Source organism: Syngnathus typhle, linkage group LG20 (genome assembly GCF_033458585.1).
Source record: "Syngnathus typhle isolate RoL2023-S1 ecotype Sweden linkage group LG20, RoL_Styp_1.0, whole genome shotgun sequence".
In the NCBI taxonomy this organism is placed as follows: Eukaryota; Metazoa; Chordata; class Actinopteri; order Syngnathiformes; family Syngnathidae; genus Syngnathus; species Syngnathus typhle.
This window is the reverse complement of record NC_083757.1, coordinates 6,827,943-6,853,667: the sequence shown is the minus strand read 5'-3', so window position 1 is coordinate 6,853,667 and position 25,725 is coordinate 6,827,943. Positions and strand designations below refer to the sequence as shown.

Below are 25,725 nucleotides of genomic sequence, written 5' to 3'. Positions count from 1 at the left end.
CTCGGACTAGGCGAGAGAGAGGCGGGGAGAGAGGGACGGGGCAGCCCTCCTGCTCTTCTGACACGCACGCACGGACGCTAGGAATTCACTGGGGAGCCAAGGGGGCGTCAGCCTGCAAAAGTTTGGGAACCATTGATATAGAACATGACTACCCCGACAGAAATTTTGCAACTTTGAGAACGTCGCCCCCTTGTGGACAGAATCAATACTGCCAGCGTTACTTTTGTTTGGATTAACAAAATGAATATTTGACTCAAAGATAGATTGTACTCACTTAGTAATTTGATCACATCCTTAGACTTGTGAATTATTTATACCAAACGTGCATTTGTGCTAACTCATCCTCAATTAGAGCCAAAAGTGGCTTTTTATTTTACTTTTTTTATTTAGGTCCCAAAAAAACCATCATAATAACATTATATCAATAATATTAATACAGAAGTTGAAAAAAGGAGAAAAAAATAAAATTGCTTTTTGTGTCCACAGCCTCAAACGCAGAGTCGGGAAGGACGTCAGTCTGTGCGTCAATTTGTCCGTCCTTCGGGCAACTCAAAATCTGTCTGTTGGGGGGGGGCGTGGCTTCAAGCCTGGGCGCGCCACTCGTCACCAATCAGGAATGTGGTTGGGGGTGTTTTAGAAGTAAAGAGCTGAGCGTCGTCCGTCCGTCTACTGCTGAGACATCTAAGAGAAAACAAAGCACGAATTGGCCAAAACATGCTTTAATCCCACGAGCTGGAATTTGGTGTGCGGCACGTACCTGCTGCGCCTGCGTGTGCGCATCGGGCCCTCGGCTGGCCAGGCGGCTGAGGATGTTCCTCTCGGACATCTGCAGGCGCACGGCCACCGGTGGGATTCGGGCAATGGTCGCCGGTAGGCGCGTCACATCCGCCTTCATGTCGCTCAGCAGCTCCTCCAGCTGCTTCAGCACTAGCCACCAAAACAACACATCACAAATGAAAATGTCCCCTGTGAAAAAGCCTGCAAAGCGACCCAACCTCCCCACCCCACACCACACACCTTTGTGCAAGACGGCATTGGCCGGCTTGTTCCCCAACATTGACTCTTTGCTGAGGTGCTGGTGCGACTCGGCCAGACACTCCACCTCACTGAATCGCGTGTTGAGCGCCATGGACGGGTGCGAAGGGTCCTCCGACATGTTGAGGTAGGCGGCGCGTCGCAACTGCTCCTCGATCACCAGCGCCTGCTCCAGGAGCTGCGCCGGCCATACACAAAGAAAAGATGCCAATCATTTAAGAAAAAGCCCATTCAATGGAATAATAATTTAATTAAATAAAAAAAAAAAAAAAAAACACGGCGTTTTGAGATTTTTGTGGAAGCAAGATTGTGAAAGCAGACGGTGGTGGGAGTAATTACCTTAAACCTCCTGGCCAGGAACTTGTTCTTGATTTCCAGGAAATTGCCACGGTTCATCTCCCCTTTGAAAGGCTCGTTGAGGATGGCGAACTTGACGTCGTTCTGGATGTCCTGCCAGCGAGCGTAGCCGTGTCTGAGGGACGCCGTCGTCAAGGGCAACAGACAGCAGGCGACAAAGATGATGGTGAATCCCGAAAGCCGCAAGCTTTAAGGACACACGGGAAAAGGATACTGGATGATTCCGGCCAGCAGCCAGTAGTCGTGGCGACGGTGCCAAATCTCGTTGGTCTTTCTGGTCACGGTGGCGGCACGCTCCTCGTTCTGCCACAACGAGTGAAGTTCTGAAGACAAAAAAGCAAAGGTCAACGAAATAAATTAGGTTGTTGTCGGACGAACGTTTGTACCCGTGAAGCCTCCGTCGGCAATATTGAACATGAAGCGACTCTTGGCTTTCTTCTTCTCCTCCAAGGTGGCAGCGTCGCCATTCTGCAGTTTGGGGGCCTCCTCTGCTTTGGGAGCCTCCTTCTCATCCTTGACGGCCGCTGGGAGAGACGGCGGCACGTTTACAACGAATATGACGTCATCAGACTGACAACAAATAGGGAGGCACTACCTTTCTTGTCGTCTGGGGGTGGGGGCGTCGTGTCCATTTTCTCCAACTTGTCTTCTAGGGAGAAAAAACAACAACAACAAAACTAAAAAGTCTGTCTCAAAGGTCACGTGCTGTTCATGTCAGCCGGTGCATTTCTGAAAATGCAAACCTTTGCTATCCGACTCTTGACTTTTGGACTCCGCTCCCTCGCTTTTGACCTCGGAAGGCGACGCAGAGTCGTCTTCGCCTCGGGGGCTCTTCTTGTCGCCGTCATCCTTGGCGCCGTCGGCTTCCCCATTGGTTGCTTTGTCCGTTTCCATGGGCTCATCGTCCTTCTTCTCTTCCGCCGGACTCTTGTTGTCGTCGTCGTCGTCGTCGTCATCGGGGATGGAGATGACCTGTGGAGGGAAAAAAGGAAGAAGCCACTCGTGTCGATCCATTTAAGACTTTCTGAGTCATCAGACACTCCCAGGCGGTCACCTCGCTGGTGCTCTTTGGGGCGTCTTTGCCGTTCTTGTCCACCTCACTGTCTTTCTTCACATCTTTGTCCCCGTCCCGGATGACCTCATCGCTTTTTGACTCATCAACTGAGGAGGAAAACACGGCGTTGGCTGAAAGGCCGCCAAAGTGTCGCTCAGGATCGCCTTACCCGGAGCCGGCGTGTTGGGCTGCGTGTCAGCGGGCGTTCCCGTGGACGGCGTTTTCCCCGGCGAGTCGGGCTGAGCAGCCCGCTTGTTCTCCTCCAACTCGGCCATCCACGGTAGCGACCACTGGCCGTTGACGTGTTCGAATTCCTGCACCTGAACGCCGGACAAGCACACAGGTCGGACGATGGGCACAACCGGGACGGCTGGGTCGGCACGGCGTTTACCTTTTTGCGAATGAGCGACATGACGCCGATGCGGGTGAGGACGTGTTGCCGGGACAAGCCTTCCCTGGGAACGCCGTCCGCAAACGTTTCGGCACCATCAGCCCCAGGCTCGCAGAGGTGCCGCATGAAAAGAGACACGTAGGCCCTAAAAGAGAGACACGGGATAATTATGAGAGACAGGAGAAAAAAAAAAAGGCCTCATTCTATATTTCAATTTAAGACCTACTTAAATTCTTTCTCAGATTTCCCTCGCAGGTCTCGGACCAACCACTGCGTGGTGAAGGCGTCCTGGGGCGGCATGCCGTAACGCATCACGGCATTCAAGAATGCCTTCCTCTGCCGCGAGTTGAAGCCCAGCACCTGCGACACATGACAACTCGACATTGTTGGCTCCCTCAGACAACAACGCATAGTCGTCAAAGAACAAGACCACAGAGTGTAATGTATCGTGTGGTGCTGACCTCGATGTTGCCTCCCACCCTGGCCAGCAGGGGGGGCAGTGGCTTGTCCTTGTCATTCCTCAGGCCTTTCCTGCTCGGTCTGCGTGAATTAGCTGAGAGGGATGGGCGGACAGACAAGTTGAAACAGAGTCTGTCTACAAAGGCAAATTAGGATAGTGACTGAGCCCGCAGCGCTCGTACCTTCCGATCGCTCATCAAAGTCCTCATCTCCCTCTTCGGATGCCACAGAGTAATCCGATTGGCCATCAGACTGATCGTCCTGCCAATCGGCTGGGGGGGGCAAAATGACGGTGGTTGAAGAGGGTTTGATGGGTTTAATGGGACACAGTGCCTTGCGAAAGTATTCGGCCCCCTTGAACCTTTCAACATTTTGCGACATTTCAGGCTTCAGTTTAATTTTTTGTCAAGAATCAACAAGTGGGACACAATCGATAAGTGGAACAAAACTCATTGGATAATTTAAACTTTTTTAACAAATTAAACCTGAAAAGTGGAGCGTGCAATATTATTCGAAGATCCTCACTGAACTTCTGGAGTGAGTTTGCTGCACTGAAAGTAAAGGGGCCGAATAATATTGCACGCCCCACTTTTCAGTTTTTTATTTGTTAAAAAAGTTTAAATTATCCAATAAATTTCGTTCCACTTCACGATTGTGTCCCACTTGTTGATTCTTGACAAAAAATAAGAATTTTATATCTTTATGTTTGAAGCCTGAAATGTGGCGAAATGTTGAAAGGTTCAAAGGGGCCAAATACTTTCGCAAGGCACTGTAGCAAGGAGGAGGCGACGGCATCTCACCTCTGTCCTCCTGCGAGCCGTCGTTGTAGTTGACCTGCTTGCGGATGCGCTTGCCTTTGCCCAGATTGCGAGCCAAATCCTCCTGCTGCTGCTCATAATGGTGCCGCAGCAACTTCTCCCAGTAGTCGGGATCCACGCTCTCCTCTTGCTTGATAATCTCGCGCTGCACCTCCTCCTCCTGAAGCAAAATATTAAAAGAGCCATTAAAAAAAAAAAAAAAAAGGGCGGGGAAAGAAAACTTTCTGTATCCCAGATTTAGAAACATACTGAATTAGGAATTGTTCGCTCACCTCCTCGTCCTCGTCTTTGACCACATACTGCGCCACCTTGAAGGAGCTCAGGTACTCGTTCATGCTCTGCAGCTCCGTGTCATCGGTGGCGTCCTGGTTTCTGTCCAGCAGCCGGTCAATGGCCTTGTCGTCGTAGTGGATGACGCTGCTGTCTTCCTCCTTGTTCTCACCTGAGATTCAACACACACAAGATTGAACTCGTGAATGCCACCTAGTGTTTTGTTTTTTTCCCCCCCTTTTGTGCGGAATCTCACCCTCGCCCTCGTCTTTGAAGAGCTCCTCTGTTCCGAACTTGAGAATATCGTCCAATTCCTGCTTGGACATGGAACCCGTCTTGGAACCCAGGCCGGGTCGGACGACCAAATGGGTGAGCATCATCTTCTTCTTGGCCACCTGATGGGCAAAAAAGGGGACGGAGTCAATAACTGACGGGCCAGACAGGAGGGCTTGGGTGCGTGTTCCTCCTTACCTGCGTGATCCTTTCCTCCACTGAGGCCTTGGTGACAAAACGGTATATCATCACTTTTTTGTTCTGACCGATTCGATGAGCTCTGCTGAAAGCCTGCAAACACAGGAAGCCAAAAACAGAAAATGAGCCAAAAACGAGAGCTCAATCTAAGGAACCACAAGATGTGTACAAGACAATTTGAGCTACAACCGGGAACGAAGCACAGCGAGTGAGCTGAAAGATTAAATTGTTGCAGATTGCAGCGTACCTGAATGTCGTTGTGAGGATTCCAGTCCGAGTCGTAGATGATGACCGTGTCGGCGGTGGCCAGATTGATGCCCAGCCCTCCGGCCCTCGTGGACAGCAGGAAGGCAAACTGCTGTGCGCCGGGAGCTGAGCGAATCGACCGCATGTCGTCGTCAGTCGCCAGGCTTGGCTCGGCGCGCTCTTGAAAGAAAGTATCTCCTACCGTTGAAGCGGTCGATGGCTTCCTGTCTCATCCCTCCTGTGATGCTGCCGTCGATTCGCTCGTACTTGTAGCCCTCGTTCTCCAGGAAGTCCTCCAGGAGGTCCAACATCTTGGTCATCTGCAGGGGGATAGGGAAAAAACCGCTGCTGAATCCAAGTCCAAAATCCAAATCGCAAGCAACGTTGCTGCCGACTAAACTGCCGGACGATCTTTCACAACAGATCATGAGGTTATTTTGTTTGTAACGCTGTCAATATTGTCAGTAGCTAGCCAAAGACGGTCCAATCTCAACCGGCTGCGGAAGCTTTTCGGTGGCGTCGTCTCACCTGGGAGAAGATTAGCACTCTGTGTCCTCCGTCCTTTAGCTTCCTCATCATCTTCTGCAGCAGCATCAGCTTGCCGGCCGCCTTGATGAGCGAGCTGCCGTCGTACATCCCATTGGGCAACTTGGGCGCTTCCTGTCAACAGATGGCGTCGGCAGTCGGTCAGAAGTGGCTCTGGCCGCCTCGCCCGCTTGACATCGTACCATTGCGGCTCCGGGGAAGAGGAAGGGGTGGTTGCAGCACTTCTTCAGGTCCATGACCACGTTAAGGAGCGAGACCTGGTTGCCGCCACCTTTGGTGTTGAGCGCTTCAAAGTTCCTAGTCAGGATGAATTTGTAGTATTTCCTGTGGACACGCCACACGGTGAAGAGTCAGCCAGGATGGAATGGAAAATTCCCCATTTACTGTAAATGTTGCATTCTTATTTGGTGGATAATATTTTCATTGAACTTTTACCCCGAAAATGTTCATTTATGCATCCTACTCATTAGTTAAGAAAGTCATTAGGAAGAAATGACGTGCATGCATGACTGACTTCTGCTGCGGGCTGAGCTCCACGCGCAGGATGAGCTCAGTCTTGGAGGGCATGTGCTTGAAGACGTCGGCCTTGAGCCTCCTCAGCATGTGCGGCCCCAGCATGTCATGCAGCTTCTTGATCTGGTCTTCTTTGGCGATGTCGGCAAACTCCTCCAGGAAGCCCTCCAGGTTGCTGCCCAGACAAAACCCTAGGCTATAGTCGTGGCACGGTAGAAGCGGGACGCGGCCGCGCTTACCTGAACCGCTCGGGCGTGAGGAAGTTGAGCAGGTGAAAAAGCTCCTCCAGGTTGTTTTGCAGTGGCGTCCCGGTGAGCAACAGCTTATGTTGCAATGGGTAGTTGTTCAATACACGGAAAAACTGCGGGAAGAAAGCAAAGCAGCTTCAGCGGGCGCTGCTAGCAGAGGAGGGCGCGGCAGCGGTGCGCGGAGGCGGCCGCACCTTGGACTGGTTGTTCTTTAGCCTGTGGGCCTCGTCCACTACCAAACAGGCCCAGTCGATGGAGCCGAGGATGGCCATGTCGATGGTGATCAGCTCGTACGACGTCAGCAGGACGTGAAACTTGATGGACGAGTCTTTCTGTGTTGGCGAAGGAAAAACGTCAGGCCGTCGTGGGAGTGCGGCACGTGCGTCGTCCTTCATGACTGCCGCAAAATTCCCAATGGGGGCCGTTTGCACCCACCTTCATCCTGGAGGCTTTCTTCCCTCCCCGGATGGCATTGTCCTCGAAGGAGAACTCGTTCTCGCGGATGACAGCCCTGCTGTCTTTATCGCCCACGTACGTCACTACATACATGTCGGGCGCCCACATCTCAAATTCCCTCTCCCAGTTGATGATGGTGGAGAGCGGCGCGCTGACCAGGAAGGGACCCTTGGAGTGACCCTGAGGGAGCGCAGAGGAGGCTGCGGGTCAGTCATCAATTGAGACGAGGAAACTGAAGTGCTGGGTGGGGTCTGTTGATTTTGGCCACAAGACCGCCGCCACACATTTACACGTGTAACTTAAAATTGAAGGAATAAAGAAAAAAATGCAGAGAAGAAAAATACTGTACACAAAAGGTGGTACTTTGTGTGTGTGGGGGTGCATTTCACCCTCCCACCTGCAGGTGGCAGCAGTCCCACACGCCATCAGTCTAAGTGACAACTGTCTGATGTTGCCAAATTTGCGTGACAAAATGGCTGAACAGAAACGGGAAGTCAGCGCTAATGATGGCAACTTTGGCCACTGGCTCCGCCCACCTCTTTATAGAGAGAGTAGAGGAAGACGGCCGTCTGGACGGTCTTGCCCAGGCCCATCTCGTCAGCCAAGATGGTGTCAGTGCCCTGCGCCCAGGAGAAGCGCAGCCAGTTGAGGCCCTCCAGCTGGTAGGGGTGCAGCGTGCCGCCCGTGCTGTCCAGGTACTCGGGCTGACGATCAAACTTGATGGTAGGCTGCCCGCCGCCAGAAGAAAAAAAAAAAGAGTGAACCACCGGCAGCAATGACGTACAATAATAATCCGGAAAAAGCGTGAGCTTACATCAACAACGGGGTTCTCTGGCGGTCTGTCCAGACGCTTCATGCGTCCTTTCACCTTGATCTTCTTTCCGGGTTTGCCGTCGTCGCCCATCATCAGCTCTCTGCCAAGGAGAAGGAAGCGGACGCTAAGCAGTAGGATTGTTTGCGGGCTGAAGGCTCCTGGTAGCCGGTGCGCACCTGTGGTTCCAGTACTGCAGCTTGAAGGTATCAAACTCAGGAATGTCCATGTCGTCCGCCTCCCAGGTGGCCTGGTCGTACGCCAGTTCGCGCCACTTGATCAGGTAGTGCACGTTGTTCTTGCGGTCCACACTGGACAACACGCACACAGAATCAAACTACCATTGAAATGAAGTCATTTCACTCTTTTGTTTACATCGTTCACACGCTACAACATTGTGAACCAAATCAGGGCGTACCCCGCCACGCCGCTCAACTGGGATAAGTTCCGGCGCACCACAACCCACGTAAGAAGCGCTTCAGAACATAGACATATGGATGAGGTGAAGAATGTTCTTTGACGGCACCCACCTGTGGTTGAGGATGCGGTGGATCATCAGCCACTCCATCTTGATTCCAAATCGGAGGTACCGCTCATCCAGCTGTGCGTACATGGGGTCCTTGTTCTTTCTCTTGTCGCTTTTGTCTTCCTCGCCGTCACCAAAGTCGATGGGCGGCGGCTCATCCATGTCATTCTTCCTCTGGTAATTCCTGAACATCACCTGACAGTGCAGCTCCAGCTGGCGGAGACCGGACAAAGTGTTAAATTTTTACTAAAATAAAGCATTCCTTTTATTTTTTTTTTTAAATCACATCATCCGCAGGCCATTCCTCTTTAATTGGCGCTTGCTCACCTGCAGCTCGGTGACCCAAGAGCAGTGCCAGTAGGACATGTTGTACCACTTGGCAAAGAACTCTCGCTCGGGGCGCCCTGCCAACGGGGCGGGATCAGGCGCGTCCGGCGGGAGGTCCGGCGGGCGGGGTACGGGTGTTGGGGGAGGAGGTTCTCCCCACTGCCATGTTAAGATCTTCTGGACTTTCCCCTTCATGGGAGGGCACTGCGGCCAATGGGAAAAGGCGTGTTAGGGACTGATCACCGAAACGCAGAGGGGAAGCAGGCTCACCAGGCAGCGAGGGCAGATCCACTCGCCGTTGGGGATCTCGGGCAGGGGCGGATTGAGGCAGTGGATGTGGTAAGACGACGGACACGAGTCGCAGCAGAGCAGCTCGCCGCCGTCTTTGCACACCCTGCAGAACTCCATGTGGTGGTCGTCCTCCTCCATCTCCCCGCCGTCGCCGTTGTCCTCCTCGCCTTCCGACGGCTCCTCCCTCGCCTCCCACTGGATGCCCTCCTTCTCCTGAGCAGCAAAACGTTGCGTCATAGCAGGAAAGGAAAAGGAGCGCTGGAGTTTTGGCCTTTGCTTACGCAGTGCGGACAGCTCCAGGTGCCCTCGGGGGCTTTCTCCATGTCGGGGTCCAGGCACACCATGTGGTAGGCTCTGGGACACGTGTCGCACAGGATGATCTCGCCGCCCTGCTGACACACCTCGCAGTAGTCCTGGTGGTCCGTCTCATAGCCGTCCGCGTCCTCGGCTTTGGTAGAGCAAGCCAAACAAGGCAGAAAAAAAAGCCGAGCTTGTCAAAGCGCGCCGTCCGCTGTAGCCCAAACCCCGCCTCTTGCCAAGCAATTTTCCGGCACGGCGCGTTGAGACACGTTACCTTTCTTCCTCTTGGGCTTGCCCTTGGACGAGGGCTTCTTTTTGCTGCGACCGCTGCGGCTGTTGGAGCCTTCCGAGACGGAGACGCTGTTCATGCTGCCGTCCTCAAAGTCGCTGTCGGCATCCGGCTCGTCCTCCTCGCTCTGAAAGCCCAAGGTGCAAGACGGTTAATGGGGCTCCCTTTTTTTGAAGCGCATTTTTCAAAACTATGGTCCCAGGTCTGGGGGGGGGGGGGGGGGACAAAGATGTGTTTCGTCAAAAAAAATTTGACTTTTCAATTATTAAACTTGAACATCAAAATACTGCAAGTGTCAAATATCTTCTCCCAAGTAGCTGCTGTTGTCAAAATAAGTCTAAGTATTTTCTCTAATACTATAAATTTGTTCTGCCAGCAATCTGACTTTGCCAGGGTTGAGTTTAAATGGCGGCAGAGTTATGGCTGGGTCCAAAAAATGAAAAAAAGGGTGCTGTCTGGTACCGAAGATCGCTTCCTCTTGCTGCTGAATCCCCCCAGCTTGATTTTCAGAGGAGCCACTTTTTTGGTCTTTGCGTTGTTCTTCTTCTCTTGAGGTTTCTGCGCTGATTTGGACTTTTTGCGGGCATTGGGACCTGCACGAGCCCAAAGAAAGACGCAGTCAGTCGGGCGAATCGAGTCGAGAACCCCCGCGGGCATGAAGCCGCACCTTTGCCTTCCTTGGTCTTGGCCTTGCGAAGGGGAGGCGCAGGGGGCTGCTGCGCCTCGACGGGCGCCGGGGCGGCAGGTGGCACCGGAGCTGCCTCGGCCACCATGTTGTCGACGGCGGCGGGCACGTTGGCCGTGGCCAGAGCGGCGTTGGCGGCCGCTGCTCCCCTCAGGGGGTTGTTGGTGCTGAACTCCCGCCATTTGGCGCCCAGGACCATCATCATCTTGGACACGGCGATTTTGGGGTTCTTGGCGGCGATGAGCGGCCTGGGCGGAAGCCACACAAGCTGCGTGCTTACCCGTTTGGGGTTGAACATGTTGCGAATGCAGATTCCTGCGAGAGTCTACCTGACAAATTGACTGAAGGCCTTGTAGTTTGTCAACGAGCGATAGTCCTCCTGGGTGAATATGTGGTCGATGTCCTCCATGCCCCAGTTCTCCAGCAGCTGGGAGGACGACTTGGGCTCCTGGTGGGGAAGCGCAAAGGTCACAAACATCACCGACGCAAGTGAGCTCAGCCTTCATTTAGAAGAATTCCCCCCCAGCTTTGCTTAAGTCGATCACCGTGTTAGCACTTCAAGACTGAATATATTTCCTTAGCCTCCATGTCAAGAAAAAATGTTTACCAGTTTAAAAAAAAAAATCAACAAAAATGTCCTGAAACATTGTGTTCAATTGTGTTCCACAAGTCAACATTTATCATGCGTGACCAGAAAAAAATGTTTTTGTACTTGGTCCATTCAAGTCATAAATGGATTGCCGATAAGCCAGTCTTCAAGAAGAGCCTGAATAAGGGTGGGCGTGTGTACAAATGAATCAAAATGTTTAGCTAACCCAAACTTGCAGGGAAAAAAGGGTCAAGAAATAGGTTGCCATGGAAACTGCATATATGCATTACACGCCTCAGACACACACGCAAGCCCCCCTCCCCCAGCCGCCGTGTCATTAAGTAGGCGGCCCCCTATTGGCCGCCCTCGCTCTTTGTTTAAGCGTCGCTCATATCACTCCCGTGACAGGTGAGACAAAGAGGGGGGAAAAAAGGCCAAAGTTATTTTGCCCGAGTACACACGTAGAAGCCAAGGTATGACGGCAAGAAAAAAGCGAAGCCACGGGCGACCATGACTGAGCATCAGCATTTTGTTGCCGCATGAATTTGAAAGCGGCAACACAAGCATGCGACGCTCCTTACCGAGAAGTCGTCATCGTCATCCTCGTCCTCCTCCTCCGGTTCAGGTTCTTTCTTTTTGGACGAGCCGCGTTCGGAGCTGGCTCCGCTGCGCTTCTTCTCCTTGCCGCCCCCGGCCCGCTTCTTCTTCTTGCGTCCCGGCGTGTAGTCGCTGCCCTCGCTGTCCGAGCGCTGAGCATGGCCGGCGCCAGCGGTCCCATCGTTGTCATCCGCCTCATCCTCTCCCCCGGCCGCGTCCATGTGCTCAGGGGAGCTGATGGCAAGTTCCTGGAAGGCAAAGTTGAAACAAATTTAGGTGGAAGCTCGCACAGAGAATCTCCACTCTCAAGTATGATTTGCCGACACTGAAGCACATACCTCCCTGCGCGAGCGCCGCTTGCTGCCTTTACTCTCCCGGCTCTTTTTGGCCTTCTTCTTCTTCTTCACCTTCTGAGTCTCATTCTCTGAAATCTCCTCGTCTTCGTCATCTGCACATCGACAACGCCAGTTAGGGCAAAAAGACATGAGGGAAACAACAACACAGCGAAGTCGAGCGGCTGTGGGTTTATATTAAAAAAACACTTCACAGCACATTGTACTTTAGTTCCTTTCTTCATCACAATCAAGAGAAGCAAAGTCGGCCGCAAGCCTGGGAAAAGTTTGCGGTTCAATGAAGAGGTTCAAACGCGGAACAGCTTTGAACAGAATAGATTGGTTCGAGACTGAAATCATAAAGTCGTCAGGAATACTTCTTCCTGTGTACCAAGACATATTATCAAATACTGGCTGACTCGAATTGATTCGGTGATTTAATTGTTGCATAAAGACTTGAAAGCGACGAGCCTTTGATCGCAAGTCATTAAAGTGATTAAAGGTATTCATGTGTGTGCATTTAGTTGAAAGCAAACACATGAAATTAAACGTCTGAACTTTAGCACGGGAAGCTAACTAGCGTGCACTCTTTCCTCTCCGGCGCAGATAACAATCGCACGTAAACACGCGCTCATGTTAGTATTTCTCAAATGTCGCCTAAGAATAGTGTCATAAAGGCTGTAGAGTAAAAAACGCCACTTTGGGACATTCCTCTCCATTTTCAGTTGGCGCCAGCCACGAGGAGGGAAGCTGCCGCTGAACGTCATCCGGCAGCTTCCAAGCTAACTGGCTGCCTCCATCTTGTCATCGACACGTAAAAAATAGGAAAGAGAAAAAAAAGAAAAAATACCGGTAGCCGACTCGAGTAAGGGCCCGGCGGGAACATGTCGCCGTGGCTCAACGGCGGACCATCCGCGTTCGTCTGATTGTGAAAGTGACATTTATGCGCGGATTCGTCGGGACGTTTTATCGAGAAGCAGCGTAGGCGTTCGCCGTCGAGCTAACGTTAGCAACCCGGTAGTTAGCCGCTAAGTGCTAAGTGGACATGATTGACATGAATGTGACAAAACGCGAACATTAGCGCGGCGTGGCTAACAACCGCAGCTCGTCGACGGCGGCGACAGCGTCTTACCTTGCATCAAGCGGTCCTGCGGCGGAGCTCCGTAATCGTCTCTGTCGTCCTCGCTCCCAGACATTGCGGACGGCGCAAACTTTTGAGCTATTTAGCTAGCTTGGACTAACTACATCCAAAGTTGCTTTGAACAATAATAATCCAGAGTTGGATGCCAGCGTTCGTCGTGTCTTTTCAAAAGACGCCGAAGAGAGGAGCCGGTCGGGTTTCCGCCAAAGGGGACACAAGAACAAAACAAGAAAACGGAAGGGGATGTTTTAGAAACTGCCAAAAGCCGGTCGACCGGCCGGAGGCGCACACAACACTCAGCATGCCGGACAATACATTTAACTTGAGCCGAACATGTCGAAAAGATTAGCAGCCGGCTCTGGTTAGCCCCCCCCCCCCCCTTCCCCGCCGCCGCCACCAGCAGCATTAGCATGCGAGCTAGCCCCAGCTTGTCCGAGTCCCATTTGCGGCCAAACTCAACAAACGAGCACAGTTAAGAAGCGTTGACAAGCCGCCATCATCTCATCTCCACTCTAGTCCATTCAAGGGAAAGTAACATACTCACAACTTGACTCCACACTCTTGTTTCCCTCCCCTTAAAAAAATAAATAAAAGAAAAAAGTGCAGCCTTAGTTCTTGTCTCAATCAAGAGTTGGCGGGCGCTGCTTATTTTATGTAACGGCGCTGGAGCTTTTTATGCAGATTTCCTGATTTTTTTGTACGGCCGCTTTTACTGCTGCGTGTGCGCACGACGTCGTTCGTCGTCTTTTTTCTATCTCGCACACTACACACGCCCCGCCGCGCGCGCGCACACACAAAGAGATCAGGGGGCAGGCATCCCATAATATCACCCACCCCTCCCCCACTCTGCATAGTTACCTTGCAACATACAGACCATAATATTCAACTCAACCCCCCCCCCCCCTCCCTTTGAGTATCTTCCCCATTCCTCCATGCCACCCCTCCTCCTCCTCCCATGGTAACCATGGTGACGCCCCCTCCCACCCCTGCTGACATCCCATAATAGTCATGCGCGGAGTCACTAACATCCCACAATAAGCATAACTCCCCCCCCTCCCAAAAATGCGAGATAGGAGGGGGGGAGGACAAGCCGTCACATGGCAACTGTGCGCGCCACATGACTGCTGACTTGCGCGCGCACGCTCACTTGAGTGCGCGTGCGCGCCCGCTCGTGTACTGCACTGTAAATTGACTTAACACACACGGGAAAAGACAGGCTGACCTCCTCACCCGGATTTGAAGGGTGACCCAGATGACCCCCCCCCACCCGTTTTTTTTTCAATTTTGGGTGTGTTTAAACTTTACAATGTTTGGAAACAATAGACGCCGCACGACTTCCTACTGTAATGTTTTATTGAAAACTGTTGATAAAAATTTGCACTTGGTCTTATGCGGCCAGATATTCCTCTCAAGTCCCCCCCCCCCAAAAAAAAAAATCGTATTTAATCCAGTGGAATCATGGCTGAGAAGGATAAATCAAGCAGATGGAAAATAGTCGTGCAGAAAAGTGGCAACACGTGCGCAGGCAAAGAGCAGCGACCAAACCTCCATCATCGGCTTTGCAAAAGACGTTTTTGCAGGGCAAGCAGAAAATGTTGGTTGAGTAAAACTTGACACTCGGCCTGCCCGCGGCCATTTTAGAATCAAAAGGCCGTGTCTAACCCTCGGTCATCTCGCCGATCAATTTTCAGCATTTTGGATGGGTCCGCCGGACCCATTCGGCAAACACAAGAAATGCAAAATGAATGCAATCAATCTGCTAGCTTTATGCTAACATTTACCGAAAGCAAGATAGACGGGCTAATGGAAGTTAGCATGGGCTTTCAGCCGCTGCAGCGACAACACATGCACGCAGAGCATCATGCCAATCATCTTGATGGGGTCGCCTGGTGATCAATCGCTGCGTCCTTGGAGTTTGGTTGATTGGCGTGATTAGAAGGTCTCAATGAGAATCACAGTCGGCCTTCCTTTGTCCCGCCGGGCCCAACTTGTCGTTTTTCTTCAATGGGTTGGCGCGTCTGCCCCTCCCCCCTCCTTCTCGTGGACACAGTGTTCATGTGTGTTTTTGGGGAGGGGGGGGGCATCACATAATCAGAAGGATAGTAGGGGTAGTTGTCATAGAAACCCTCTGCATGTCTCAAGAAGACCCCCCCTGCAGCACCCACCCCCCAACAGCAGCACCTTGTGCACAAGCGTGTGTTGCATAAGGACAACATTTCCGAGGTGTCGGAAAATAATTTTGGGAGGACGAGGAGGGGGGGGGACTTGCAGACTGTAATAGTGCTCCTGTGCAGCTGGTCATCATGGCGATGGGGGGGCGGGGTGTACATAGACAGACAGGGTCAGATTACAATGTAAATCATCCCATAATACTCCCGTGATGACTAAACAGAGTTGTTGCAGAGGGGGGGGGGGGGGGGGGGTCATCCTGGCAAGCAATTCAAAGCACGTGTGAAAGATACACAAAACTAAATTGACTGACATTTTTTGTGTGGATGTGAATTCTTTTCAATAAAAATTTGCAAATTTGCTCCAATTTCGGCTGTCGGCCGCCTAAGAAGCATCGCACCAAAGCGCAAAATTCTCTCAGTAACAATAACGAAAGGGAAATGGCAACAATCGATTTGTTGGCTGAAATCGTAGCGACGCAACACGTTGCGAGACGGCCCAGGTAGCCACAGCGACGTGTCATTTTCCCAAAAAGATTTCCATTTCCGCTTTATGTTTTTGCTCCTCGTAATCGCCTGGCGGCACGTTCGATTGTTCCCGTTTCTCTCATTGCGCGGGTGGGCGGAGGGGAGTCATGGGCACAAAAAATGGCATCTACCCCTCCCCCCATCTTAGAATGCAGACATCCCATAATATGCTCCCCCTTCACTGCTTGGCCTGCCACTCCATAATAATAATGACTCCCCCCTCTCCCCCGCCATCATCATTTCCTGTCTTAAAGGTTCCTCAAGCGCAGCTCGTCCGCAACTGCGGAGCTGCTCGAAAGGCTGACGAGAGTCGTGAGGCCTTTCTCGTGGTCGAGGCCCCGGACAGAGATGTCCGAAGGGGTCACGCGTCCACTCGGCAACTGCATGTGAATAATGTCCACGGCGAATCCATTTCGTCAAGTCAAAGGGTCCAAAATAGTTTGAGCAAGAAAATGAAAGTTCAGCTCTTGGTGCAAAGATTCAAAATGTCAACGCGGTCAAGCGAGGCGATACGACACGGGCGTCAAGCAAAACTCGGGAGGAGTCCGAGTTGGCACAGAAGCCCGCCCGGGGCACAAATGCTGCCCAAAGTTTCGTCTTCTGCGTCTTCAAGAGCACGTGATAACGCGTCGCCATTTCATACCTCCGGCTCACTTCCTCAGGCAGACGCAACACGCAACGCTTGAACGCCCCGACCCTTGTGACCCCTTGCCGACCCCGCCCCCTTCAAGAACTGGCGCATATGCATGAGAACCCCCCACCACGCGTCCCTCCACCTTTCAACGCACGCACGCACGCACGCACACACCCAGTCCCCCTCCCCCTCCCGTTTCGTGGCAAGGCACGTGGTGACAAAACAAAGAACAGCCCATAATAGTCACAGCCACACTGTATGCATGGTAACCACTTATGTGGCAGATGACGTGAACGCAAATTGCAGCCGCCGTCACACACTCCCAGCAGCACAGACACCTGATGCAACCTAATCGTGCCTTCAAACCATGGAGTCACACACTCACAACATTACACACAGACGCATGCACACAAGACAGTGTGTGCTTCTTGTGCAATGTCGCGCAAAAGATGGCCAACTAAAAAAATGACAGGCCAACACACACAATGCAGGCACAATTACGCGACCTGAGACGCGCAACGACACAACCACATGCACACATTGACAGAACAAAATGTAACAACTTGGCAGAAAGCACGCACGCAAAGGAACACAACGTAACAACAGGACTAACTGCACAAAGACTCACAAGGCACGCAGACACTTCCAAAGGAACACAATAGTCACGTGGAAGTGACACAACATAAAACACATACACTCCAAGATGTAAACATGGATCATTGTGTGTGTGGTTTCAGTGACACAGCGTAGGTGCCATTTTGAGCAACATGTGTCCTACTCGCAACTTACACACTTGTCAGCCCTTGTGTGCGTGTGTGTCTGTGTGCGTATGTATGTGCATGTGTGCGTATGTGTGTGCTTGCGCGTCCTCAACAGACAAGTTTGGGAAAAAAAAATTAGCAAGGTCAGGTTTCTGTCCAATGATGCAACAGTCAACTGCCCCCCCCCAGCCGCCTCCTTTAAGCTCGTCGCCCGTGGCAACGCGCTTCTAATGAGGTCAGGCGGACATCCCATCATGTCAAGCGGCAAGCGAGGAGGCGCCAAAGTGCAAAAGTGTCGCAGGCTGAATCAGCGGCAGGATAAGATGGCCGACACACAACTCCAACAAGATGAGCTGACATCCAAACTTTCTTGTTCTATGCATGCCTTTTACATCTGCTATAAAAAGTCTACACACCCTTAAAGAAATGACACATTTTGAAACTACAAGATTTCAACAATGAAAGAGACGCTTAACTGTACAACTTTTGTCAGGGAGCGGGGTGATAAATAAAAAGTGAGATCTTGTGCTTGCAAAAGTGTGCACACCCTCCTAACTAGGGACTGCAATGACTGCAACCCTAACCCATTCCAATGCATGTTAAGCATATGTCGACATTTTGCGTGGCTCGGATGAACCCCAAATCAATTTCAGCTGTTCTCATAGGCTGTTCCTGCCTGGCAGAAGCCTTTTTTTCATCGTCAGTTACGAAAGGGGTGTGCACACTTCTGCAACCACACGCCACTTGTTTAGATCTTTTCAACAATTGAATTGTACACGTTATAGATCACATTAATTGTGAAAAACGTTTTGAAATTATTTATCTGCATAAGACGGAATTCTAACAAGGGTGTGGAGACTTTTGAAATGCACTGTAGCCATCTGCCCCCTGCAGCTCAGTGAAGCATAGTGCAGCCATCACGATCTCACCCCAAACGTGTTGAGTACAGTTGATATGCGATGCCGTCCATGACCACTAGAGAGAAACAAATATTAGACAGATCATGTTTGACACTCGAATCCTTCTGAAATTTAATTTTAAATTTAATTTCAATTTGGATTTTTGCTTGAATCCCTTGGTCGACTTTGGCCCTCATCCAACCGATCGATCTGCATGAGAACACTTTGAACGTCCGGGTACCTCCTTTTCTATGACCCCCCCCCCCCCCCTCCGGGCCCCAAAAAATCCATAGTCACTTTAGTCTTGCAAACCATCCAGCAGAACCTAAATCAAATGTTCATGCCATTTATCCGGTCCAGACAAATGGAGCGGACCCCACTGCGGAGAACAACCCCGAGTTGTACCCCACCCCACCCTCCCCCGGTCTATTTTTACCGCCCCTGCACCTCAGCCGTTTCCCTCCATCATTGCACCCCCCCTCCTGCTCTCCCTCCTCCCGTCCCGTTTTCCTCTCTGGTTGCTTGTGTTGCTCCAGAAGCATCTCAGCCTCTCGCCAGGACGCGCACGACGCACACGGCAGGTAACAACAGCGTCGCCATCTTTAGTGCAGTGTGCGTGCGTGTTCATGTAGGTCTGCATTATTAGTGCGTACGTGAGTGTCGTCATGTATCTTGTCTAGAGTCAAAACGTGCATGTGTTCGAAATGTGCATTGCGTGTGATGTGGGTGTGATCTGTTTTTAATGTGTTGTTGCTCATTAGTGCCGGATGTCAAATAGTCAACTCAATCAATTGATCAGCTGGTCTTCAACTAAGAGTTGATTGTCCACTTAAAATCAATCTAATGAAGTCAATGACGTGCGTGTGCTCCACTTCCTCTCCGCGCGTGCGCGAGATGCCTGCCTCCAGTCTCAGCGCGTTTCATCCTTTCTTTCCGGTTCCGTTTCATGCTCCATCTACTCGACAATATTTTTGTCCTAACCCACCGAGCTTGTTGCTTGTTGCGTGTGCGCGTGCCCGTCTGGAAGGATTAAGAGAGGAAGGCTCACGCTCGCCCTTAACTTGCAATTGTGCGTAATGAAAAACGGAAAGAAAAAGCGATATGTAATTTTAGTTGGCATCGGCTAAAACAAAACAAAACAAAACAAAACAATTGTTTCATATACAATCTTGGCGCTTTAGCTGAGATGCACTGCAGCACCGTGTCTGTCTGTCTGCTGTGCTTTGGAGAGCACTGCAGTGTGCGGAAGGAGGAAGGTGTGGCGTGTTGCCTTCAGGGTCCTCCCTCCCTCCACGGAGGCTTGCGTAACACGCGCCAATGAACGGCGAGGCGGGCGAAAATGCTTGAGTAGATTAAAGCTGACAAGTCACAGTGCCACTTTTTCAAAGACGCACTTCGATAGGTGTCAGATCCCCACCCCCCTTCCCTCGGTTTCATGGTCCGCCATAGCTTCCCACGATTTTTATCCACTTTGGCGCCATCCTGTCGCGTTTTGGTGTCACTAAACCGTACAACCCTTTCACAATAGACAAAAGTAGTGCTTTGCCGCCGCCACCGTCAGTAGGTTAATGTCTGCCACGTTTGAGGGCGCCAACCTGCGTTCGACCCGTTCCTACCGGGTTTTTCTAAGCAGCACGGCACCTGTCATCTCGCACCACTTAGAGGAAATGAAAAGATTTACGCGGTTCTCCCAAAAAGAGGCAGAGCATCCTTGCTTGAAGCTCTCACTCCGAGTTGAGGTGGACTACACGCATCACACCTGAAGCAAAGGCAGGAAAACAATGGCAAAATGTTCACGCAGGTCATGATCGCTTGGTGCAATAAGAATGATTTGGATCATTTCACAATGTCACGGCATCGAGGCTTTACGCTGGCTAGCAGAAGCTACGCATGAAGTCAGCTAACCTGTTTGGGTCACGTGACTGCAAGCACCTTTGCTCCCTTCTGACAGGATGTCGATTGTCAGCATCGTGGCCAGGGAGATCCTGGACTCCCGAGGGAATCCCACGGTGGAGGTGGACCTACGCACCGACAAAGGTGATCTGCTGGTAAACTAGTTCAAAAGGTTCAGTAGCGCCACCGACGGCGCCCGTCCTTCCACTGCAATCATCATAAATCCTTGTCACAGGAGTCTTTCGCGCGGCAGTTCCCAGCGGTGCCTCGACGGGCATTTACGAGGCTTTGGAGCTCAGAGACAACGACAAGAGCAGATACAAGGGAAAAGGTGAGCGAGCGCAGCTCAACACGCTAGCCAGCAGAGGGCGGGAGCAAGCAGCGCCGGCCTGCTGCAGTCCCCAGCGGCTTCCTTTGGATTGGAATGAAGATGAAAAGCTTGGTTTTTCCTTCAGGGGTCCTGAAGGCTGTCGGACATATCAATGACACGTTGGGTCCTGCACTTATCGCTTCTGTGAGTATCACGAGCAATACGGGCAACATTGCTCACAATGACCGATGCGTGTCTGCGTGAAGGGCATCGGCGTGGTGGAGCAGGAGCGGCTGGACAACCTGATGATCGAGATGGACGGCACAGAAAACAAATGTAAGTGGGCTGGAGATTTGCGCAGAAGGTGACAAGTGACTCACCGCCGTCCCGCGATTGGCCCGCAGCTCAGTTTGGGGCCAACGCCATCCTGGGCGTGTCGCTGGCCATCTGCAAGGCGGGGGCTGCCCACATGGACGTCCCCCTATACCGACACATCGCCGACCTGGCGGGGAACACGGAAATGGTTCTGCCTGTGCCCGTGAGTCGCGAGCGGCACAAAAACACAGACGACATGTCTACCACCTTGTCGTTGAGCCGCCTCTGCTGGTCTTCCACAGGCGTTCAACGTGATCAACGGAGGTTCTCACGCCGGCAACAAACTGGCCATGCAGGAGTTCATGGTGCTTCCTGTGGGCGCCGAGTCCTTCAAGTAAGACGCTCCATCAATCGGGTCGGGTTCATCCGGAAGCTGAGCGCACGTCTGTCTGCCAAGGGAGGCGTTGAGAATAGGCTCGGAGCTCTACCACACGCTGAAGGGCGTCATCCAGCAGAAGTACGGACAGGACGCCACCAACGTAGGAGACGAGGGAGGATTCGCGCCCAACATCCTGGAAAACAGCGAAGGTGAGGAGCAACATGAACATCGCTGTCAAGATGAAGACCATGATGATCGTGTGAACGCTTGTTCAGCTCTGGACCTTCTTCAGACGGCCATTGAGAAGGCGGGCTTCACAGACAAGGTGGTGGTGGGCATGGATGTGGCCGCCTCTGAGTTCTACCGTGAGGGCAAGTATGACCTTGACTTCAAGTCCCCACCTGACGCTGGGCGCCACATCAGCGCAGAGGAGCTGGCCGACATCTACCAGGGCTTTGTCAACAACTACCCGGGTGGGTTGGGGAACCCCCCCCAACACACACACACACACACACATACGGCATCGCTCACCTAACGTGACACATCCCTTTCCCCCCTCAGTGGTGTCCATCGAGGACCCGTTTGACCAGGACGACTGGGAGGCCTGGTCCCGTCTGACGGCCCGCGTAGGCATCCAGGTGGTGGGCGACGACCTGACGGTGACCAACCCCAAGCGCATTGAGAAGGCGGCCGAGGAACGCGCCTGCAACTGCCTGCTACTCAAAGTCAACCAGATCGGCTCTGTCACCGAAGCCATACAAGCGTACGTACGCAACAAAGTAATGGCGGCAACCCGCCATGCTGCCAATGCTGCTTCTTCACGTGAGTGTCGCCCCCTGCAGGTGCAAACTGGCCCAGGCCAACGGCTGGGGTGTCATGGTCAGCCATCGGTCAGGAGAAACCGAGGACACCTTCATCGCAGACCTGGTGGTCGGGCTGTGCACTGGACAGGTACGCGTACGCTTACACAAACACACACGCACACGTTCTTCAATGACTTGCAACCTGACGTGAGAGTGTGTGTGTGTGTGTGTCGTAGATCAAGACCGGCGCCCCCTGCAGGTCCGAAAGGTTGGCCAAATATAACCAGCTCTTGAGGTCCGTGCACCCACAATCCTTTGCGGCACATCAGACTTACTTTAGCATTAGCCACCAAATGCTAATGGGGCACCTGCTGACATAAACATTCCAATTCCCTGAATGAGATTTGCTCCTCACTCATCCTGTCTTCTTGTCTGCAGGATCGAGGAGGAGCTGGGGGACCAGGCCCGCTTCGCAGGACACAACTTTAGGAACCCCAGCGTCCTGTGAAAAGCGCATGTGCGCAAGCACGCACGCACACACACACACACACGCACGCACGCTGAGCCATGTACGAAGGAAAACTCACTCAAGCTAAAACAAGCAAGTTAAAAAAAATATGCACTGGACTCTTATGACGTAAGGGGGATGAGGCTGTATGCACCGCACGCACGCACGCGCGTCCACACACACTCACACACACGTGCGCGTGCACACACGCGCACACCTGCAAGTGGAGTTCAAAAGCCAACCATGCTCCGTTATGCAGTTTTGAAAGTGTACTTTGAAAAGAAAGCGAAGGCTTCTCCTCTCCATCCTCATTTTCTCCTTTTCGACTCCACGTGACACTAAGGTCACATAAAAAAAAAACGACTTTGCTATGCGCGCAAACTTTCTGTAAGAGATTTAAAGGAACAATATCAGCAAGAAGCAGTATCAGACGGCACATGCAAAAGGTGTGAAATAAAATCATTTAAAGTTGGAGCCCAATATGTGCGAGTTTCAATCCAGCGCGTCAGCATCAGTCAACCATTTAAGGCCGTTTTGAGATACTATGACAGAAAAAATATTTTGTTTCCAAACCACTTGGAATATGTTTTATTTGCTACTTATAAATTGTAGCCATCAAACACTCCTAATGTGTGCATTGAGCGTTCGCCCCTTGACAAAAAGTTCAGCGGGGAAAGCTCAAGTTATGACGTCACTGCACTACTGTTCGTGTCCACAGGGAGGCGCTGCAGTAATGGAAAGTCATCTAGCTGTGCGTATTTCGAACAGCATCTAAGCTTAACATTAGCAAAGGTGCTCCACATTTGTGTCACTCTCAATCCAGCCAATGTCGCAGAATCAAATTAGTTCAAAACAACAAGTCTTTTAACGTGTGCTTTTATTCGTATACGACGATGACGACCCCACAACTTAAATACAGTTTCCGACATCTTTGCTCTTCCGACTTCCCGAAGTACACAACCTGTGCCGTGCAAACTTGACGAAGAAATCAAACGGCCCTTTAACACTTCTCACCATTTGTCCTGGACTTGGAGCCGGACAAAACGGAGCAAAGTTTGTGCAAATAAAAAGAAAGGAAACCCTAAAGTGGCTTCCTGTGACAGCTTGGAGGAAATCAGCGCAACCAATTGTCTTCTGGTTAGTTTCTGAAGCGGTAGGAGATAGGCAGCAGCTTGTGATTCTTCTTCATCTTCTCCACTTTGACGTGCGTCTGCTCATCCATGATTTTGTAGCAGCGCCTGGCGTAGTCCAGCAGCTTCTCCTTGACCGCCTCAAACTCGCCCACCACGTCCATCTGCAAAGGTCAGGGGTCGTACTTATTTTTGCTTTAACATAACATTGAAGAACATATTAAAAAGTGGAGACCTTATCCGGTGCCACCAGCAGGAGCTCAGCGATGGGCGAGGTGGAGGCCATGGTGTTGCGGTCCACCCCGTGGATCTGGAACGCTCGGGACATGCTCCTCACGCGCTGGTAGGTTGTCAGGATCTTCTTATAGCGGATCAGAACCCCTTCCGGGTCTTTGACTGCATGCAGGGAGCACACCCCAAATCAAAGGCAATCGGGCCCGCCCGGCCGTTGTCAAAGGGGTGACCTCTCACCTCTCTGCCTCTCCCTGCTGTGCGTGATGCGGAAGATCCTCCTCATTTTCACGCCGCGGCCCTTCCTTGTGGCGCTACCAACCTCCAGCAAAGAGTCCTGCCCTTCGTCCTCATCCTCCTCCCCCTCTTCCTCCTGCTCCTCCAGGTACTCCTCGTCCGTGTAGAACCTTTCCTCCTTCAGGCGAATCTCCTGCTTAACTGCGGGCCAGCCGCAAAGATTCGCTCTGACTTTCTCATCCCGAAAAGCAAATGATGTATATTATTTTCATACCGGGGATGGCGGGCCCGTGGTGAGATAGCAGCACAGGGCCCGGCAGGCCTTTGCGGATCAGTCCAGAGCGGGTGGTCATGGGAGAGGGGGGGCAAGCGGGTCCATCAGTCTGAATCGTCACACCGCGCTGAGTGCCCCCGCACCACTCTGGAAATTAATTTTTTTTTGCTTCTCGCAACATGAGATTGCCGATTTCCCCCCTTAAGAAATATGACAGTCAGACCCCCTGCTCACCCTCCAGCCCCCCCCGCACGCCCACGATGAGGCGATCCAGTTGGCAGCGCAGGAAGTTGCGCTCCTCCTCCAGCTCCTCGATGCGCCGCTGTAGCCAGGCGTTCTTCTCCAGCGCCACATAGAGGTGAGCCCGCAAATTGGACACCAGGATGAAGGGCCCGTACAGCGAGGGAGTCGCCTCCTGCGCGCCGGGCTCTGCGTGGGGAGGCCACGGCCAGATTATGGGAGGCCAGGAGTTTGCAAAGGGACAACACTGTTTTTCTTCACTTTAGCATCCCTACCGTCCATCATGTGCTGGCCGTGCTGGCAGGACGCGGGCCTCTCCATGCCTTCCTCCAAGGGGAAAGATGCATCGTACGATTCTGGGGAGAAACCTCCTCCTCCTCCTGCCGTTGCCACAGCTAATAACACATGAAACAGAATCCTAAATCTAAACAAAGAGGACGTTTCATTTAATCTCTCACCAGATCCTTAATTTCATTCCCAACGTCAATCTGTGACCTGAAATGGACCCGTGTCATAGCCATAAATACGCAAAATGACAGAAATCTCAGGGAAAAAGATGATCGCAAGCTGATGTTATTACTCATAAAGCATTTGTAAACGTTTGACAGCCATGCAAAGTTACCTGGCGCGCTTGGATCGTCCGAGTTGCTTGCTGGATTCATGTCGTCGATGTGCGCGTTTTCCACCAGAGACTCGCACGGAAGTTGAACGGTTACACATCTGTAATGCAAACAATTACTTGATTATAAGAGGTCCCGACAGGTGAGCAGACTCACGCGCGTGCGCACCACGTTGCTACCCGCCTTGCCGCAAGTACCCGGATGCACACCATGCTCGTTCACGCAGACGCGCACGTCGCACGCTAAACGGTAGGAAGATGTCACGCACGGGCGGGGCGCAGGAAAGCGTAGCTTCTTTGTGTTACCATGGTGATGAAGAGTTGCTCGTCAGCGTAAAGACAATGAGCTTGAACTTTGCCTCTAAAAATAGAACCTCCAAGGTCCGGTTAAGGCGATTTGACGGCACTGGAAGGCCCATTTTCCGTTGCCTTTTAGACCGCCGCTTTGTTCCGTTGCCAAATCCTCTTTAGGCTGCCTCACCTCATCACCTTGGCCGGCCATCGCTAATCTCCCCGCCCCCTCGTCAATCACAGGATTCCCTTGCGGGTGCAAAGCGGGGAGAAAGTTGTTTCCACTCCAAAAGGCGATTTGCGAGCTCGGGGCCCAAGGAAAAACAACCAATGAGAGCAAGAAGGCGTGGCTAAAGGTGTCAATAATTTTTGGCACGCTAGTGGGCAACCCCCCAGTCTTCTCCCTCATTTGCCCACGGGCGTCGGTGCCCGCCTGTAAAAAAAAGGCAGGTTGCGCAGATGGCGCCGCCACCCCTTAAGCTCCATCGAGTGTCACCTGCTGGATTTGCAGGCTAAGTCTGCCCGCTGGAAGGTCAAAAGTTGCAAAGCCTACGTCTCGCGTTCTTTTAATCGCTTCAGCTGATCAGTTTGATTTTCTTTTGGAGGGTGGGGTTGGGGGGGTGTCTGGTATTCAGAAGTGGGGAAAACTTTCAAGATGCAAATGCCATGTTAATGTTCTGACTCTCCCAAGGAATGTGTCACAATTTAAACTGAAAATAAATCCAAAATAAAATTAGGCCTTGATCCTGCAAG

The 25,725-nt window shown here is 52.0% G+C and overlaps 3 protein-coding genes across 4 annotated transcripts; 1 reads left to right on the top strand and 2 right to left on the bottom strand.

Moving 5' to 3' along the window:
- Positions 1-361: 361 nt before the first annotated feature.
- chd4a (chromodomain helicase DNA binding protein 4a) lies at positions 362-13,540 on the bottom strand. 2 transcript variants are annotated; one of them, XM_061267531.1, is made up of 41 exons: positions 13,297-13,540; positions 12,744-12,913; positions 11,618-11,727; positions 11,264-11,527; positions 10,423-10,541; positions 10,076-10,341; positions 9,871-10,001; positions 9,394-9,535; positions 9,101-9,267; positions 8,799-9,032; positions 8,529-8,732; positions 8,206-8,414; positions 7,855-7,986; positions 7,679-7,778; positions 7,401-7,592; positions 6,844-7,044; positions 6,603-6,740; positions 6,400-6,521; positions 6,162-6,335; positions 5,830-5,971; positions 5,630-5,761; positions 5,304-5,421; positions 5,103-5,227; positions 4,856-4,948; positions 4,641-4,779; positions 4,387-4,556; positions 4,097-4,274; positions 3,479-3,568; positions 3,299-3,390; positions 3,064-3,197; positions 2,838-2,982; positions 2,616-2,766; positions 2,447-2,553; positions 2,136-2,364; positions 1,988-2,041; positions 1,779-1,916; positions 1,607-1,715; positions 1,375-1,507; positions 1,018-1,213; positions 758-927; positions 362-681 (listed from the first exon to the last, which is right to left on the bottom strand). In XM_061267531.1, exons 2-41 carry the CDS (start codon positions 12,805-12,807, stop codon positions 667-669), a joined length of 5,829 nt encoding a protein of 1,942 aa, XP_061123515.1. In that variant the 5' UTR covers positions 12,808-12,913; positions 13,297-13,540; the 3' UTR covers positions 362-666. The 2 variants fall into 2 exon arrangements, with proteins under 2 accessions (XP_061123515.1, XP_061123514.1); XM_061267530.1 differs by lacking the exons at positions 12,744-12,913; positions 13,297-13,540 and adding an exon at positions 12,462-12,618.
- Positions 13,541-18,215: 4,675 nt separating this feature from the next.
- LOC133144692 (gamma-enolase) lies at positions 18,216-22,430 on the top strand. Its single transcript, XM_061267584.1, has 13 exons — positions 18,216-18,323; positions 19,694-19,779; positions 19,871-19,966; positions 20,091-20,149; positions 20,212-20,281; positions 20,350-20,483; positions 20,563-20,654; positions 20,718-20,848; positions 20,915-21,112; positions 21,201-21,402; positions 21,482-21,590; positions 21,679-21,737; positions 21,881-22,430. The coding sequence occupies exons 2-13, from the start codon at positions 19,695-19,697 to the stop codon at positions 21,948-21,950; spliced, it is 1,305 nt and encodes a 434-aa protein (XP_061123568.1). The 5' UTR covers positions 18,216-18,323; position 19,694; the 3' UTR covers positions 21,951-22,430.
- A 398-nt stretch (positions 22,431-22,828) lies between these two features.
- LOC133144963 (coiled-coil domain-containing protein 106-like) lies at positions 22,829-24,894 on the bottom strand. Its single transcript, XM_061268015.1, has 8 exons — positions 24,866-24,894; positions 24,685-24,782; positions 24,338-24,442; positions 24,046-24,251; positions 23,823-23,967; positions 23,552-23,749; positions 23,316-23,476; positions 22,829-23,244 (listed from the first exon to the last, which is right to left on the bottom strand). Exons 1-8 carry the CDS (start codon positions 24,892-24,894, stop codon positions 23,089-23,091), a joined length of 1,098 nt encoding a protein of 365 aa, XP_061123999.1. The 3' UTR covers positions 22,829-23,088.
- Positions 24,895-25,725: the final 831 nt, after the last annotated feature.